Source organism: Mastigoproctus giganteus, chromosome 2 (genome assembly GCF_048544385.1).
Source record: "Mastigoproctus giganteus isolate SK-2022 chromosome 2, ASM4854438v1, whole genome shotgun sequence".
Classification (NCBI taxonomy): Eukaryota; Metazoa; Arthropoda; class Arachnida; order Uropygi; family Thelyphonidae; genus Mastigoproctus; species Mastigoproctus giganteus.
In genome coordinates, this window is record NC_143576.1 from 191,738,473 (window position 1) to 191,757,807 (window position 19,335).

General features: G+C 36.0%; 1 protein-coding gene across 1 annotated transcript in view; it reads right to left on the reverse strand.

Annotated features, from left to right (window-relative positions):
* LOC150089863 (Fanconi anemia group M protein-like) overlaps positions 1 to 19,335 on the reverse strand; it is a 116,429-nt gene that overhangs the window by 90,836 nt on the left and 6,258 nt on the right. Inside the window, exon 3 of the mRNA XM_090368869.1 lies at positions 11,451 to 11,674. Coding sequence (XP_090224995.1) covers positions 11,451 to 11,674 — 224 coding nt within the window. The remainder of the gene's footprint in view (positions 1 to 11,450; positions 11,675 to 19,335) is intronic.

Genomic DNA, 19,335 nt, shown 5'->3' on the forward strand with positions numbered 1-19,335 from the left:
TTTATATTAAAACAAATAATAGAAAAACGAAAAGAGTTTAATTTAGAAATGCATTTAGCATTTATAGATTATGAAAATGCATTTGATCGAGTAAACAGACGAAAACTGTGGGGCATACTGAGTAATAAAGGATACCCAAAGCATCTTAAAAAAATAATACAGTTTATATCAAGGAATAAAAATAGTAATAGATACAGGTAATAAATTAACAGAAGAAAGTATAATAAATCAAGGAGTTAGACAGGGATGTAGCTTGTCACCAATGCTGTTTAACATATATATCGAGGATATGATATGTAAATGGAAAGAAGAAATTAATACAGGTACAGTATATATTTAAATACAAAGAATAGGATCAATACACTGTTATTTGCAGATGATCAAGTAATTATTCAAGATAGTGAAGATAATTTACAAAGAGCAGTATTTAAATTAAACCACATAACAGAAGAATATAAAAGTTAAAATATCAACGATAAAAACTAGAACAATGGTTTTTAAAGGGAAAAATATGGTGAGAACAAAAATAGTTATAGACAATAAAATATTAGAACGAGTAAAACATTTTAAATATCTAGGATGTGATATAACATATGATGTCGAAAAAGATATCAACCAGAAATTGGCGAAATTTCAAAATATATGTGGAACAATAAAAAGAACTCTGGCTAAGAAAAAAGGAAAGAAACACAATTGAAATTTTACAAAGTAATGGCAATAGCAACACTTCTTTATGGTTCTGAGACATGGATACCAAAACAAAGAGACATTAATAGAATACAAGCTGCAGAAATGAAATTTTTAAGATATATTAAAGGATGTACAAATTTAGATAAAATACCAAAAGTAAATATTAGAAAGGAATTAAAGATTTCCTCAATTAATGGAAAAGTTATAGAATATAGATAAAGATAAAAAGAACATGTAGAAAGAATGGAAGATAACAGATTCCCTAAATTAGCTTATACATATAGAGCAAAAGGAAAAAGAGACAGAGGAAGACCAAAGAAAAGATGGGCAGACCTCTTCGAGATCAGAACAGGCGGATTGCCTAAACCATGAAGGAAGATAAGATAATAAGATATACAAAAATGATAAAGATGCAATGAAATTACGAAAGTCTTATCAAACAGGAATGAGCTGTTAGAGTTTATGCAAAATTTATAAAATATATATAAGACTAGGTTATGGATCTAAGTACTACAGTATATGCAGAAAGGACTGGCAGCCATAATGAATATTAGACAAAAAGGTAAATATCACTATATTTGCATATATGGTAGGGGAGGTGAGCAAGCAGGTGTAATAACCATGGAAGAACAGGGAGAACCTGTAAGTAAAAAATTAATTTACTTGAAATAAAAATAAAATGCAATTAATAATTATAGTAAGCAGCTGTGGGTACTAGGACTTTAACTACTTCATCAAAGGGTTGGCAGCGAGAATCGTAGGAGCCACGGCAATGGGCCAGGTCTCTGCTTCTGTTATGATGTACACGTAAATGGTATACGTATACATCATAGCCGACCCAACAGAGACCAGAAGGAAGAATAAAAATAATAATGATAAATAAAATCCTGTGGAAAGAGAAGAAGAATGAAATGTAAACTCAAAAAAAATCTGAGAGATGGGGCAAAACAAGAAAACTTACTGTCTGTATGGACCGGCAGACATTGAAAATCAATGGTGATTGAAGGGGAGAGAGATGAGTGTTCACTTGCGATGTATATATGTGTCAGTTGAAGCAGCCCCGTGGGGGGGGGGAATGGTGTGAAATCAGAAACAGGAACTGTACCCGTGTGATGGGGAAGTGAGCAATTAAACAGATGAGGCAAAAAGCCAGCAGAGAGAGAAACAAAAACTAACAAAGTAGTGTGGAAAAGACACTAAACTTTGTAATAGAAGAAACAAGTAGCGATAGTAGAGAAATAGCATCTCGATATTGCTTTGGGCCAGCCTAATTGCTCACGAGAAATAAAATGTAGTAAAAAGAACAGCAGAAAGTAACTGAAATGGAGGTGAATAAAGTAGTGCTCGGGCAGTCTGGGGTTGCAAGCCCGTACCACAAATGATCCCTGGACGGATGACTGGACAATTGCCTCATATGTTTAGGTCAATAATGTTAAAGAAGTTGAAATCAAAATAAGATGAAAGATAAAAATACACAAAATTGATGACAAGACAAGAAACACAATACCCCGTCAATAGACAATCCTATATATTTATATATATATATATACACCGATGAGCCAAAAGATTATGACCAGTGAATCGTTAAGAAAACGAAGCAACTGCAGGTGAACTACGGCACGTGCACGGGTCAGGATACGGTATAAATACACCTGATACTGAGCTCTGTTAATCAGTGTTACTCTTGTTCTTCAGATGGGAAAGGCAGAGGAACTTAAAACGAGTTTGACAAAGGCCAAATTGTAATGGCCACACGACTGGGTCAGAGCATATCCAAAATGGCATGGCTAGTGGGGTGCTTACGGTCAGCCGTGGTTAATACCTATCAAAAGTGGTCCGAGGAGGGGGAACCCCATGAACCGCTGGAAAGCTGTTGGACGACCATGGCTCATTGATGCTCGAGGTGAGTGAAGGCTCTCCCGGATGGTACGTGACAACAGAAGGGTGACTATGGTGCAACTCACTGGTAATTGGAATGCTGGTGACGGGAGTAATGTGTCATAACACACACAGTACATTGAACCCTTCTGAAAATGGGGCTACACAGCCACAGGCCGCTCCGAGTGCCCATGCTAACCACAATTCACTGGCGACAGCACCTACAATGGGCATGCGAGCATCGAAACTGGACCTTGAGTGATTGGAAGGTCATCTGGTCTGATGAATCATGTTTCCTGTTGCACATGCATACGACGGGTATATGTGCGTCGTTTACCTGGGGAAGTGATGGCGCCTGGATGCACCGTGGGACGAAAACAATCTGGTGGTGGCAGTGTCATGCTTTGGGCAATGTTCTGCTGGGATACCCTGGGTCCAGTCATCCATGTGCCGAGCACTCTGATGTCTACCACCTTCCTAAACATCATTGCTGACCAGGTATATCCTTTCATGGCAACGGTCTTCCCCTCTGGCGGTGCCATCTTTCAGCAGGATAATGCAACATGCCACACCGCCCAGATTGTTCAAGACTGGTTCGCGGAACATGAGGAAGACTTCCAGGTATTGCCCTGGCTTCCAAATTCACCAGACATCAATCACATCGAGCATCTGTTGTTTGTGTTGGAACAGCAATTCCGATCCGCGTCATCTCAACCACGGACCTTAAACAGGCAAGATAACATTTAGCCCTAGGGCTAAATGTTATCTTGCCTGTTAAATTTAAATTATAACCAAATTAGCCTTATGTTTAAGTTTAATAATTGGACTTAGTTAAACAGGCAGATAGCAATCAGAAACAGATAGCTCTGTTAATTATTGGTGAGATATATTGAAAGGGTTAGTCCTCGAAAAAGTCCCTTTCAATGTATCTACATATCAATAATTAGCTAGTTAATCATTATTGTATTATATATTTATATATTATTACTAATTATATGTTTATTTCCAGTGGCATTGTAGACCTACACAGGCTATCTTAGTCTTTATAAGTTATCTTAGCCTTATGGCCTGCTGTATACTGTTATGTTTATATACATATTCAGCATCACCCTTTGATTCCCCTTTGTGAATTGGTGATACATTTGCACATCTCCAGTCCGTGGGGACATACTTTGAGACCAAGGACGTCCTCATAATATATTTATATATCTAATATTAAAAAATGTTATATGATAGTTATTATAATAATATTATTATAATATTGTAGAAATAAGGATGTACCTTTTTATAATGAAATAAATACTTAAATTTAAAAAAAAATAAGTTTAAGTAACTAAAACCCAAATTATGTGGCACTTCGCGGTTGAAAACCACTGGTGTAAGCAATCCCCACAGGTAAAAGTAGTTTAATGAGATCAGTGATAGATATTAAGACAACTTTTTGGTTTGATAATTTATCATGTAATAGTAGTATTAACTAGTATTTAAACTGATGATTGTTCCAAAATCAAATAAATGGAGCGAATGCATAGACAATGCTCTATTAATATGAAATCTAATATATCCGTATGGCATACCATATAGATATATTAGATTTCATATTAATAGAGCATTGCATGCCAACTTTATGATATAGTATATTTTAATTTGCTGCATATATTTGTTATCCTTAAACAGCACGCGCTAATAACATTGCCATAGATCTCTTTTCAAATGCTACAGTACCAATTAGGTAGTTTATTTTGGCCTAACTGTTGAACACAGTAATCTAGTTTGTTTCCATTATTCTCGTTTTCATTGTTATGCTAACTATCTGGCCTACCCCTTTATACCAATGATAAATTAAACCAAATTCCTCCCATGTGTAATTCTTCATACATTCAATAGTTAAAAAAAAAAGAAAGAAAAAAAAAAAAAAAAAAGCCAAATAATAACAGCAATGCTATTACTGTTATTATTAGGCTTGCATTAAACTTGTATGAAGTGCACAGAAGTTATTACTATTCTAATTACAGTGAAACTTCCCTTTAACAGACATCCATGGGGAACGAAAATGTGTCCGTTAGAGAGAAGTGTCCGCTAACAAGAAGTCTGAGGGAAAAAAAAAAAAAGAAAGAAAGAAAAATCGTTAAACGTTTAATGTAAAATTAAATTAAATTATATACAGATTTTGCACAATATTTTTGTAAATAATATACATACAATTGTGCTATGCATATTATGACTTTATCTTAAGAAAAATACATACAGTAATCACTTATTTTCTTCTGCACCTTCTTCCGGCTGATAATTTTGTTTTCAACATTTGTTTGGAGTGAAGAAACCATCGAAAGTCCTTCGGTATCTTCTTCAGCAGCGAAAAACATTTTTAAACGATTGATTTGTATGAGCGCTTCTTCTATTTTCATCGGTGGTTCGTCGTTAATATGTTCTTCGACAGAATGACCTCCTTCCATTTCTTCATCCTCATGAGGAACTTCTTGAAAATTATCGATGATAATGTCGTTGATATCTATAGCGCCATCTTCTGTAGTGAGGTTCGAGTCTATATCTTTGTAGCCAGGGTCACTTGTAGCTGAAGTATCGTACATTATCAATAGATGTTGAAGTTCTTGTTCTTCTTGGTGCTCCACATTGCTGTTCACAACTTCAATTTTTGCATTTGAGAAGCCAGACTTTACAAAACAGTTCACGACAGTTTGTTTACTGAAGAGGAAATCCATTGAATCGCATCTAGGATGCTGATTTTCTTTGCAAGGTCACTCGCACATGTTACATCGTTCATGTTTGCAATGAGATGTCTTAAAACACGTTTTCTGTAGTGAAGTTTAAAATTTTTTATTATCCCTTGATCCAAGGGCTGACACTCTGCAGATGTGTTTGAAAAACAATTTGAATGTTGGACAATTCAATGTGCGGGTGAGATCCAGCATTATCCATGAAAATAATAATTTTTCTGTTTTGACGAATCATGTTTTTGGTTAAAGTGACTTTATCCATTCGCTCATGATATCTCGTGTCATCCACGCTTTTTTATTAGACTTCCAGTCAACATTCAAAAGATTCAACTTTATGCCCTTGAAACAACGAGGATTTTGTGGTTTTCCTATAACAAGAGGTTGTTCAAAGTCTCCCAGCATATTTGTACACAATAGTACAGTCAAGTGTTCCTTAGAAATTTTTCCGCCCTGGCACTTTTCGTTTTTTAGACTCATTGTTTTTTCAGGAAGGGCTTTAAAAAACAACCCTGTTTCGTCACAGTTGTAAATATCCTTAGCTTCAAAATCACGACATGAATCTTCCAATTTGACGGTCTACTCTGTTACAACCCCAGTATCAACAGATCCACCTTCACCACTTACGGCGCCACCAAATACGGAGGATGCGGAAAGGTCAGGGTTGACCACCGCATATCCCGGAGCAATATGGCCTTAGTTGCTAATGCTCCTAAAAAAAAAAAAAAAAACCACTTACGGTTTTCCAAGAAATTTTATGCCGAGTTTTGAACTTGTCTAGCCATCCCACAGAAGCTTTGAACTCATTTACTCCCATAGATTTCGCAACCTCCAAAGCCTTTTCCCTAATAATAGGCCCATTAATGGGAATTTTTTTAGCACGTTCGCAACAAAACCACTCATATGTAACATTGTCAATTTGAAGTCCAACAGTTTTCGGGAATGATTTTTAAACCTGATCATTTCCGTGTTGCCAAAATTGTTTGAGCAGTTCATCTTTTTTCTTTAGGATGTCGCTTACCTGCGTCTTCCCGATTTTGAATTTTGCAGTGAGATTGCGAACACTATTTTTTTGCCGATCATACGCATTAATGAGTTCGACTTTATCTTTTAAAGTTAAATGTTTACGGGAAGACATTGTGCACTTCACACGACACTAAACAAAACTGAAAACTGAAACTGAAAAGACGAAAGGCCGACAAAATCCCTCCCCATGCACACACCGAATTCATCAGAAGTTTTACACGTGCCTTAAAATTCTTGAAAAAGGGTTTAGAACCGTGACGTAAACCTTGATAAAATTCAGAGAATCGGAAATAGAAAAGAAACACACGATTGAGGCAATACGTGGAAGAAAAGTTCCTAGAAAAAAGGGCCGTAAGCTTGCCCGCTGTCCGTTATTGGGAGATCAAATTAAGTGCTAATCTAAACGAAACAGTGCAGATTGCCTGTCCGCATCCGTTACAGAGAATGTCCGCTAGACAGAAGCTGCAAACACGTTAAAATCAATAGAGGTGAGTTGGGGAATTTGAAAATGTCCGTTGTAGAGAGATGTCCGTTAACAAGAGGTGTGCATTAGGAGAAGTTTCACTGTACTTCTATTTGCAATTTGATGGATGCTGGCCCTAGAAACATACCAACTGATGTGCAGTAATTTTTTAGTAATTTTTATCAATTTTTAATTTTAATTTTTTAACAATTTTTGTATCTTTTGAGGTTATTTTTATTATCTTTTTAAATGTTAAATTGTGGGTGTATAATTTTTACAGTCATTTTTTATATCAGCATAAACAATAGCTCTTTTGTTTATGCTGGTGATCAAACTTCATATATGATTACACCATTTTATAAAAGAAAAATACTTATGCGTAGAGAGAGGTATAAATCTGGATGTCATCTGGAAGAGTAACAGTTTATCTGAAAATTGTCTCATTGAAAATCAGAGTATGTGTTTACTTTTTTTTTTTTTTTTTTTTTAAATTCTAGAATTTTAAGTAGTAATCATTAATGATATTAAATTGTCGGAATATTTCATTAATTATAATTCCAAGAGAGGAAATTAAGAACCAACATCTCTCAAATATAAAATATAAATTATGACAAATTTTACAGCTGAAAGCTTGAAGTACTGTTGTAGGGGTAGAATTTTTCTCACTCTGGTCTGTGCTTGTTAAAAGGAGAGACTGCTTCTACAGGTATGGGATACACTTAAATATAAAGGATGCAAGAATATTTGCTGATACTATAGAGGCAGAGTTAGATGGGTCGGAAAACTGCTAGCTTGGGGGGATACACGGACTAATAGATTAACAGTAGCCGCTGGCAGAGGTGAAAGTGATTCTTGCACTGCTTCTATTGAAATGCAATTGAACAGCAGCCCGGAAAGCAAAGCAATGGGGATTTCCAGTATTGCTGGGAGTCATAGTGGAACAAGTAAATACATGGGCTGCGTTAGGGTAACCAAAGAGTAGAAACAGGTGCATGTACACCAATGCTAGGAATATAGTTAATAAATTTGATGAGCTTGAAGTGCTAGTCAAGACATCAAAGGCAGATATTGTTGGGATATCAGAGACATGGTGTCACACAGACATAAGCAGTGCAGAATTGGAATTTGGGGTGTACAATGTGTACAGGAAGAGAGGAGTGGTTATGCCGTTAGTTAAGATCTAAGTAAGTGCATCCAATTGATGTTGAAGAACAATGCAATATTGAGTCTGTTTGGTGTGATATAAGCACTGAGAAAGAAAAATGAGAGTAGGTGTGTGTTATAGACCTAATGAATCTGATGAGTATAATGAGTAATTGTGCCGAGAAATAGAGTGGGCCAGTAAATCAGTGTCTCTAATAATGGGGGATTTTAATTTCCCAGAGATTGACTGAAATTTGTGGGTTGGTCAGTCACACATTAGGAAGGCTTTTGTGGATTTATTGGATGATTGTTTTCTACAGCAGCATGTTTGGGAGGCAACTAGAGGGAATAATACTCTTAATCTGATTATCAGTAGTGATTCTTCATGCATTAAGAATCTGCAGATAAAGGAACCACTAGGTGGCAGTGATCACATTGTGCCGAAGTGGGATTTACTCAAAGAGGTAACTACCATCAGAAGTAAAGGGAAGGGTTTTTGCTTTCGTAAAAGTGACTACGGTGGTCTGAGACAGTATTTAAATTCTATACAGTGGTACCAACAGCAAATTCAAAATGGGAAGCATTCAAAGAATTAATCTTGGAACCTACTAGGCTTTTCATACCAAATAAGAAATATTGTCCAAGATTTAGGCCTAAATGGATGTCAGATGAACTAATTAGACATGTGACAGAGAAGAAAAATGCATGGAATACATATAAAATAACAGATGACACAGAAGCATAGGATAGATATAAGCTGGTCTGTAACCAAGCCACAAAGGAGGTTACACAGGCAAATGCAGATTATGACAAATCTTTGGCAAAGGATGCAAAGAAAAACAACAAAGAATTCTTTACTTATGTAAACTCTAGAAGGAAGGGGATGAATCAGATTGGTCCACTTGATATTAATGGTTCAACAACAAATTCAGGGAGGGGAATGCCAGGTGTACTAAACTCCGGCAGTAAGCTAGATAACCTTGTAATAATTCAAAGTAAAGTGGAGGAGAAATTGTTGAAGATAAACATAACAAAGGCACCTGGGGTAGATGGAATCTATCCAGTTATATTAAAGGAGGCAGCAAAGGAAGTAAGAAAATTCTTAGCCATAATTATGAGAGCTTTCTTGGATTTAGTGAAGGTACCCATGGGCTGGAGATATGCAAATGTGACCCCAATCCACAAAGGATTGAAAGGAGACACAGGTAATTACAGACCTGTTAGTTTAACTTCTGTTCCAGGGAAATTAATGGAGGCACTGGTTAAAGAAGCATTGCAGGATCATATAGACAAGACTTCAGTTATAGCTCAGACACAGCATGGGTTTGTTAAGGGGAAGTCTTACCTGACCAATTTGATTGGATACTATGATGTGGTCACAAAGGAACTGGATGCAAAGAATAATTTTGATATCATATTTTTGGATATTAGAAAGGCTTTTGATACTGTTGCACTTGGAAGACTGCTGCACAAATTGGAGCAGTGTGGCATTGGAGGCAAATTGCTGCTATGAATAAAGGGATGGTTGAGTGGGAGAAGACAGAGAGTGGTAATCAATGGCCACTGCTCTTTGTGGACTAATGTTATTAGTGAAGTCCCCCAGGTTTCAGTGTTGGGTCCATTGTTGTTTTTTGTATTCATTAATGATATTGATCATGGTATATCAGGCTTAATGTCCAAGTTTGGAGATGATACAAAGGTCAGCAGGGCTGTTAATGACAATAAGTTGCTGCAACAGGATTTAGAAAAATTGAGCAGATGGGCTGAGAGATGGCAACTGAAGTTTAATATTGAAAAATGTAAAGTATTGCATATGGTTTGTTTGTTTGTTATTTGATTTTTAGGAGCATTAGCAACTAAGGCCTACTGCTCCGGGATATGCGGTGGTCATTCCCTGACCTTTCCGCATCCTCTGTATTTGGTGATGACGGGCTCGAACCCCGGTCTAATCAAGAAGCGTGTGCTACGCACTGCTGCTCCTTCCCACCTGGCTACGGAGGCGCCTATTGCATATGGAAAGCAGTAACCCCAGAGTAACGTATCAACTGCGTGGTAGTACATTGACAGTGGTAGGGAGTGAAAAGGACCTGGGGGTAATTGTGCAGGCAGATATGAAGTTTTCTGAGCAGTGCAGATGGTCTGCAAGAGTAGCTTATGGTGTCTTGTCAATGATATACAGGAATTTTTCTAGCAGGTATAAGATGATTATCACCTTGTATAAGGCAATGGTTTGGCCACACCTTGAGTACTGTATACTCTGGAGGCTACATTTTAAGAAGGATGTAGAGCTGTTGGAACGAGTACAGAGGAGGGCAAAAAGATTAGTGAATGGAACAAAGGGTTCCTCTTACGAATAAAGACAAGTTTCGCAAATTACATTGTCTGGAGACTTGGCACCTGCGAGGTGATCTGCTTGAGGTGTATAAAGCCTTGAATAGTTTGAGCATGCATAATGCTGATGTGATTCTTCCTCTTGCTCAGAATCGTTGCCTGAATGGGCATAAATTCAAATTGAGGAAAAGCAGTTGTAGGATAGAGTTGTAGAAGTTTGCCTTTAGCCAGCGAGTGGTTGATTGCTGGAACAAACTTTCATCTGTCGTTGTAGAAAGTGATAGCTTTAACAGATTCAAAGCAGAACTATTCAGACATTTGGAATGGCGCCTCCGTAGCCAGGTGGGCAGGAACAGCAGTGCATAGCACACGCTTCTTGATTAGACTGGGGTTCGAGCCCGTGACCACCAAATACAGAGGATGCGGAAAGGTCAGGGAATGACCACCACATATCCCAGAGCAATATGGCCTTAGTTGCTAATGCTCCTAAAAACCAAACAACAAACAAACAAACATTTGGAGCAAGTGGATAGGTGAAATGAGAGGGGTCTGTGGTTTTTTTTTTTTTTATTTGGCTGATGCTATATAAGCTTGCTTTCTTGCATCATGTGCCCTGCTAATACTAATGCTAATCCATAACTTCATACTTCATTATCTATTAAGATTCTTAGCAAAGCTTGTTATCTTAGTACTCACCTCTAGATCTGTATTGGTTAGGGCTAAATTTACATAAAGGAAAGTAAAGAGAGTAAAAGTAAAAGTTTTCCATTATATTAATAGAGTAATTAATTTAAAAACATGTCTCTAGAAAGAGTGAGTGCGCCACCTTTTTCCTGGTTGTCATTTATAAAATTATATGAAGAAGATTTGTGTGCTGAAAAACCAACACTTCTTCATATAATTTTATAAATGACAACCAGGAAAAAGGTGGTGCAGTCAGTCTTCCTAGAGACATGTTTTTAAATTAATTACTCTATTAATAAAATTGAAAACTTTTATTTTTACTCTCTTTATTTTCCTTTATGTAAATTTAACCCTAACCAATAGGGATCTAGAGGTGAGTACTAAGATAATAAGCTTTGCTAAGAATCTTAAAAGTATAAATTATTAAAAAATGTGACATTCCAAAGAAAGTAATTCAAAAATGATTAATATCTATTTACAAAAAATTGTAGTCAACTTACATGGAAGAATCTTTTGCTTTTTCTAAAATTATAGTTGGAATTTCATAGAATTCACACATGCTGCGTATCCTTTCTAGAACTCGGGGTCTTTTCTGAAAGTTGCCAACCTCTGATACCAATACACGTTCTACTGCTCGCTTGCTACTGACAATATAATCAGCTGCAACCAGTGGCATAATGGTTGTATTAAGGTGATGATGTAATCGTAAAGCAGAAATAATGTCCTAATAAATAAAATTTTCACATTATAAAATTTTTTAAATGACCTGTAACAATAATAATATTGACCAAAGAAGAAACCAAGAGGATCTGGCTGATGTTTAAGGGGAGGGGGGAGGGATAGGAAAATATGTTATGTGTGAAGCTGTTTTCATATAACATAGAAGCAAAATAGGCAAGAAAGTCCAACTTGTCTGCAGGTCTAAATACATCTATATATATATTTATATAATATCAGTGTGGATACACCATAGATAACTCTTAAGAAACTATGATGGTAGTATGGGAGGCATCATTTGCTCTGTATCTCATATTGTGCTCTTCCTTCACAATGAGTTGCCATGGTATTGCACTATCTCGAATAAGTAACGCTTCACTAATAGAGAAGACTATTGTTACTTATTCTCAGTGAGTACCACCACCCAGACGGCACCGTTTGAAAGCTATTGGCCTATCATAGGTGGGTGGGCAGGTACCCTGGTATTGCAGACATGACAACCCAGTTGTGAAGATAATCACACAATATGAGAGATGCCAAAAGGTTTATATGATAATATTTAAAAATAACTAAATGCACAAGGCATAATATGTTAAGAGTAAGAGTTTAATATCTATATAATATCAGTGTGTCTATATAATATCTTTCATATTGTGTGATTATCTTCACAACTGGGTTGTCATGTCTGCAATACCAGGGTACCTACCCACCCACCGATGATAGGCCAATAGCTTTGAAACGGTGCCGTCTGGGCACCGTTTCAAATTTCAGTTCTCACTGAGATTAAGTAACAATAGTCTTCTCTATCAGTGAAGCATTACTTATTCGAGGTAGTGCAATACCATAGCAACTCGTTGTGGAAGAGCACAATATGAGATACAGAGCAAATGATGCCTCCCGTACTACCATTGTAGTTTCTTAAGAGTTATCTATGGTGTATCCACACCAATATTATATAGATATTAAACTCTTATTCTTAATATATTATTGCCATGTGCATTTAGTTATTTATATATATATATATATATATATATATATATATTAAGCGAAGAATTATTTGTAAATTTTAACATAGAGATCAGCACCAATTAATGCCATCTAATCCTATTTCCGTTCTCCTTCCTTTAGCCCATGCTGCCTATTCAACATAGATAATATAAAAATGTAACTACAGTGGATGGAACTCTTGCTCTATATGCTACTATGCTATCTGTCGGGCTAATAGTCATCTCGCCCGTAAACTACTAATCAAAATCTGCTTATTACCAGCATGATATCATATTACTTCCAAATTATTTTACTTACTACATTTTGCTTATTATCAACTTTCGGCCCTTATTTTATAATACTGCTAAATTTCTTGATTCACTATGGTACTACATTATTACTATCATACTATCTTATATATATTCGAACCTAGTTTTGCGGGCAGTTGACAACAGAAACAGATAGCCACGTTAATTATGGACCGATATATTGAGAGGGTTAGCCCTAGAAAAAGTCCCTTTCAATGTATCCATAATTAACACATTTTATAACTTTTATAATTTTGCCTTATTATTTTACTTTATATATTTTTGCTCTATCATATTTCCATTTATGCTACTACCACTACACAACCTTTCTTTCACCTTTTTGCTTTACGTTTTATCTCATTTTGGTTTTACTCTCACTTTATATTACATATTGTACTTCTAGGTTTTTGCCACTGTGCCGGCGTTGGGCCTTTGCAGATTGCATCTAATCTCACTCAACCTGCTACCTCATTGCCAATCCGATAAATTTTTACTCTACCATATTCTATCATATGTAGGAAATTTTTACTCTACCATATTCTATCATATCTAGGAAATTTTTACTCTACCATATTCTATCATATCTAGAACATATATATATATAAAAAGGGTACTATGAACATAATTGTACAAAATATTGATTATAATAAATTGCAAATAGAAATGCTTTTGGAATAAACTTATGGGAAGTAATTATCTTCATCTTCACTTGAATCTGCTTTGGAAGAAACACTAATTACCTGGATTTAATTTTTGCTAGTACGGATATCATATATGAAGGATAATTATATTTGCAAATAGTTTGTTTTTGGTTTCGAAACTATATATAAGTTAACTGGAGGCCAGTCTGAGCAAATTTTAGAGCTGGACTGGACAACACTCTTTAATTCAAGGTAAATACAGAAAAAATCCTTAAAAGACAAAAGCTCTTAAAAATAAAAATTAGCATAAATTACATAAAAAACAAAAAAATAATACATAGCATGCGAACTTTTATATTTTAGAAGTGCAGTAAAAAATCAATTAACACATCTGCTGCTGCCTAAATGTGATAGAACTCATTCAATATGCCATAATTTTTGGACCATTGAAAAAAATCAACATTCAGATATTCTGAGAATTCTGAAAATTCATACATAATCATCGAAAATTAAAAGTCTGGAATTTATTGCTAAACGTGGTCACTTACTTTTGTGCTATGCTGTAAATCAGAACAAATCTCAAAATTTTATGCAAAATATATTCATATAAATAAATATAAGCAAAAAAAAAAAAAAAAAAAAACTGCACCAAGTCTATAAACTAAGGTTAACATTACCGCAAAGCTTTCAGTGCCAATACTGGATAGTTGTTAATTTCGTGTGCCTTTATGTTTTCAGCAACCCAGAAAATGGAAGTTGAAGGAATAAATGAAGAAGAAAAGTTGGCTCTGTTAATTTGCAGTTGGAAGTAAAAGGATGCTGACTGGTTTCAGCACATGTTTGGACTGGTTTGGAAGAGAGGGCAGGAAATACAGAAGCCAATTCAGAAGAACAGTGCCCATGGAAGTATCTATAGAAAGGGCATGCAGCAGAAAAACAACATCTACAAGACAAGGAGTAGAGAGATTTTGTTAAAGATGGGTCAGTGATTAACCAAACTGCCATCTTTTGAATGGAATCTAAAAGCCAAAGAGAGGTTTTGGGGTCACAGCCAAAACCTCTCTTTTGGGAACAATATTCCATGGTAGGGTGGATATGCAATTTGTATGGAGTGAACAGCTGTTTGGAAGAAAAGTAATGTCGAGAATGAAAGAAAAAAGTTAGTTTTTTTTGGATGCAGAGGAGACAACATTTGTAATGTGCTTACATCAAGAGAGATTACAAGTCGGGATAATTCCTAATACAGATATGTAGTCTTGTCTAGAAATCCCAATGTCTTCAAAGATAAGTACAGGAGCAGAAGAATCCTTTTTTGCTAAAGATATGAGAGGACTGCATTTTAGAAGGAGTGAAATTAACTAAGTTATCTTTGCCCCACTGGAGAATTACCTGGGATCAAAATTTAAGATATTGGGAAAGGATATTTAAGATGCTGAAGCTCTTTGTGCAGGGCAAGGTTTCTCAAACTGGAAGGTGGAATGCAATGTGCTATCATCAGCAAAACTGTGGATAGGATTTCTAATCAATGAAAAAAGGTCATTAATATACAGGAGGAAAATAGTTTGAGAAAGAACTGATCCTTGGGGAACACCTGCATTAGCGGAGAAGTTAGAAGACAGAGAGTCATCTATATTATGATGGAAGCTTATTTAGAATTCCTTTTATGTCAAACACTATTAAAAGCCTTTGAAATTTAAAGAGCAAGTCTGAGTTTCACCAACCTTTTCCATTGAATTTGATTATAGATGGGTAACACAAAACTAGTATATCACCAGGGATTGACACTGGCAGAATCCATAACAGTGATCACTGATCAGATGGAAGGTTTCTAAAGGCCAGTGGTAAGGAGCGCGAGTGCAGTAGCACACGCTCTTCGAGTGGACCAGGGTTCAAGCCCATGACTGCTAAATACGATTAACATTTGTATTGATTTATGGCCCCTAGTTCTAGAATCATTTATAACCATGAAAATTTCATGCTCATTCATTTTACTTTTGCCTCTCAGAGCCTTAAACAACCTCCTCTATGGTGGCTAGTTTCCTAGCTGTGCAACCCATGTATTAGAAGTCTTTCTTCGTATGGATGCCCTTTTGCTGATCTCACCAGGCAAGTTACCCGTCTCTGGAACCCGTTCAAGAAGCTTGACATCTTTTTTTAGATGCAGTCTCCATACTTGAACACATTTGTAAAATAATAAGAGAAGTTTACCTCAATATAATATGTAGAATACTTCCGTATGATACTTTCCAGCAATTAGAATGAAAAAAATCGAAAATCTTATATTACAATAAAAAATAATTAAAAATCAATCTAACGCAATTAAAAATTAAATAAATTAATTAAAAGAAATTTAACGAAAAAATGCAAAATGAGGAAGGAAAATCGCTTTGCAATTTTTTTGTTAAATTTCTTTTAATTAATTTATTTAATTTTTAATTGCATTAGATTGATTTTTAGTTGTGTTCATTTGATTTTTAATTATTTTTTACTATAATGTAAGATTTTCGATTTTTTTCGTTTTAATTTCTGGAGAGTATCATATAGAAGTGTTCTACGTATTATATTGAGGTAAACTTCTCTTATTATTTTAAAAATATTGATATCAATGTAGAATGTATTGAGCATTACAGCTCTGGCTCATACTATCATATTTGAACACAGTATTCAAAGTGTGGTCTAACAATAGCCTTATATAATGGGATTATGACATCTTTATCTCTTCTAGCAAATGTTTGATAAATCATCGATAGGACACCACGGGCCTTCCTTGCAACCTGCATATAATGCTCGAAGAACATCATGTCTGACTGTATGATAACTCCCAAGTCCCTTTCTTCCACTACTAACTTTAAGTTCAAATACAACAAGTGCATAAATTATTTTGGGGTTGCTGTTTATTTCCCAGGTGTAAGACCTTGCATTTTGCTGAATTAAAGCATAACTGTCACTTTTCTGACCATCCCTTAATGATAACCACCAAGCTCTGTTGGTGGTTATCATTAACTACTCTGCCGATCTTTACATTATCTGAAAATTTAGACACCACAACTTCTACCCCTTCATCAATGTCATTTAAGAAAATCAAAAACAACTGTGGTCCCAATACTGATACTTGAGGAACCCCACTTCTTACAGTAACCCATCTGAAGAATAACCATTTATCACAACACTCTGCTGCCTGCCCTGAAGCCATCCTGCTATACATCTAAGGAGCTTCCCTGTAATTCCAACCTAATGCAGCTTATAAAGTAACTGCTTATGTGGGACTGAGTCAAATGCTTTGCTGAAATCTAAATAAACAATGTTGAAATTATTCCCTAAATCCAGCTCATTAGTGACCCTGTCAAAATAGCTAACTAGATTAGTTAAACATGATGTTCCTTTTACTAAATCATATTGTGTATCCTTCAGATTCAAATCTAAATAATCATTGCCTCCAAGACTTTCTCTACTACTGAAGTTAGACTGACCAGTTGGTAATTTCACACTACGCCTTTGGAACCACCATTATATATTGGTGACACATTGGCACTTTTCCAATCAAACGGAATCTCTCCTGATTTCAGTGATGCTCTCATAATTAGCCTTAATGGTTCAATGCTAACACTATGCTAATGTAATGGTTCAATGCTAATTAATACAATAATCCTAACATTATCGTATTAATACAGTATGGTATTAAGGATAAGTTGCTACAATGGATAAAAGGGTGGTTGAGTGGGAGAAGACAGAGTAGTAATCAATGGACGCTGCTCTTCGTGGACTAATGTTATTAGTGAAGTCCCACAGGATTCGGTATTGGGTCCACTGTTGTTTTGTATATTTATCAATAATATCAATGAAGGTATATCAGGCTTAGTGTCGAAGTTTGCAGATGATACAAAGGTTGGCAGGATTGTTTTTTCTAGATCCTGTTGCAGTGTGCTACTGCAACAGGATCTAGAAAATTTGGGCAGATGGGCTGAGAAGTGGCAACTGAAGTTTAACAATGACAAATGCAAAGTACTGCATACGGGTAGAAGTAAACCCAGAGGAACGTACCAACTGTATGATACTACTCTTAGGGTGGTAGTAAGTGAAAAAGACCAGGGAGTGATTATGCAGTGTTATGAAGTTTTCTGAGCAATGCAGACAGGCTGCCAGAGCAGGTCATGAGGTATTGTCAATGATATATAAAGGAATTTTGCTAACAGAGAAAAGGAGGTGATTATCCCTTTTGTATAAGGCAATGGTCAGGCCATGCCTCGAGTACTGTTGTTGTTATTTGGTTTTTAGGGGCATTAGCAACTAAAGCCATATTGCTCCGTGAATATGCAGTGGTCATTCCCTGACCTTTCTGCATCCTCCGTATTTGGTGGTGACGGGCTCGAACCCCAGTCTAATCAAGAAGCGTGTGCTGCGCACTGCTGCTGCTCCTTCCCACCTGGCTACGGAGGCGCCGCCTCGAGTACTGCATACAGGTCTGGAGGCATCATTTTAGGAAGGATGTAGAGTTGCTTGAGCATGTACAAAAAAGGGTAACAAGATTAGTGAGGAGAATAAAGGGGTGCTCTTACCAAGAAAGGCTTAAGTTCTGCAAATTGCAGCACGTGGAGATTAGGCACCTGCAAGGTGATCTGAATGGGTTGGGCATGCAAGGCCTTGAATGGGTTGAGCACGCTGAATTCTGATGGGATTCTTCTGCTTGCTCAGATTATGAACCTGAGGGGCATAAATTCAAATCGAGGAAAGACAGTTGTAGAACAGATGTGCGGAAATTTGCTTTTAGCCAATGGGTGGTTAATTGCTGGAACAAACTTCCATCTGTCGCTGTGGAAGTTGATAGTTTAAATAAATTCAAGGAGGACCGGACAAACTTTTATAGGGAATAGTTGTAATAATTGTTTTTCTTTTTTTTGTGGCTGATGTTACATAAGCTGATACACTTGCTTTCTTGCATCACATGCTTCCATTACTACTACTACATGATCTGTTGCGGTAAAAAATAAGAATTCTTGAGGTACGTGCAAGCGTTACCTTGACCAATATTATCAGATTACCTTGTCCCCTAAACTAGCAGTTTTCCCGAACCTTTAATGTATCCTTAATGATACTGGCAAAAACTCTTGCACCACCTTTGTCTAAATGCATCCTGTCTCTACAAACAAATTCTTTCTACCTACAAGAGCAGGCCAAGCTGATAAAAATTTACCCCCAAAAGCCTTGCAGAGTCCTTCAATGTCTTGAGTTAATCCACAGGGCTTTAAGCATATAATCCTTCCTATTGTGTCTAGGCAGAATTGCAGACAGAATATATGTGTAAAGGCAGCAAATGTGTTAAGAAGAGTTAATGGAAATTCACAAACTATGTTTCTGTGACTTAGCACAATTTGTTAAAACAAACAATATACTTCAAGAGAAATACTTTCTTCATGCAATTCAGTCAGAGCTTTAAATAAGCAACTATTCTATTTTATTTGGAGGGCAGATCAAGGGACTACAAGGGATTTTTTCCATCCACAAAAACCAAAACATGATTATTTATTTCTTTTTTTTTGCTTAATTAACCTTGTAAATTGCAGTAAACAAACAGTTTTAAGATTCCTAACCATGTAGGTTTGCTTATTTTTGTATTTATCTAAATATTTTAAAATTTATAGCTTAATACATATTTGATATGTATAATACATACTTAATACACAAGTCATTACTGCCAGTAATTTAATTTTGGCAGGAACTTCATAAATCATAAA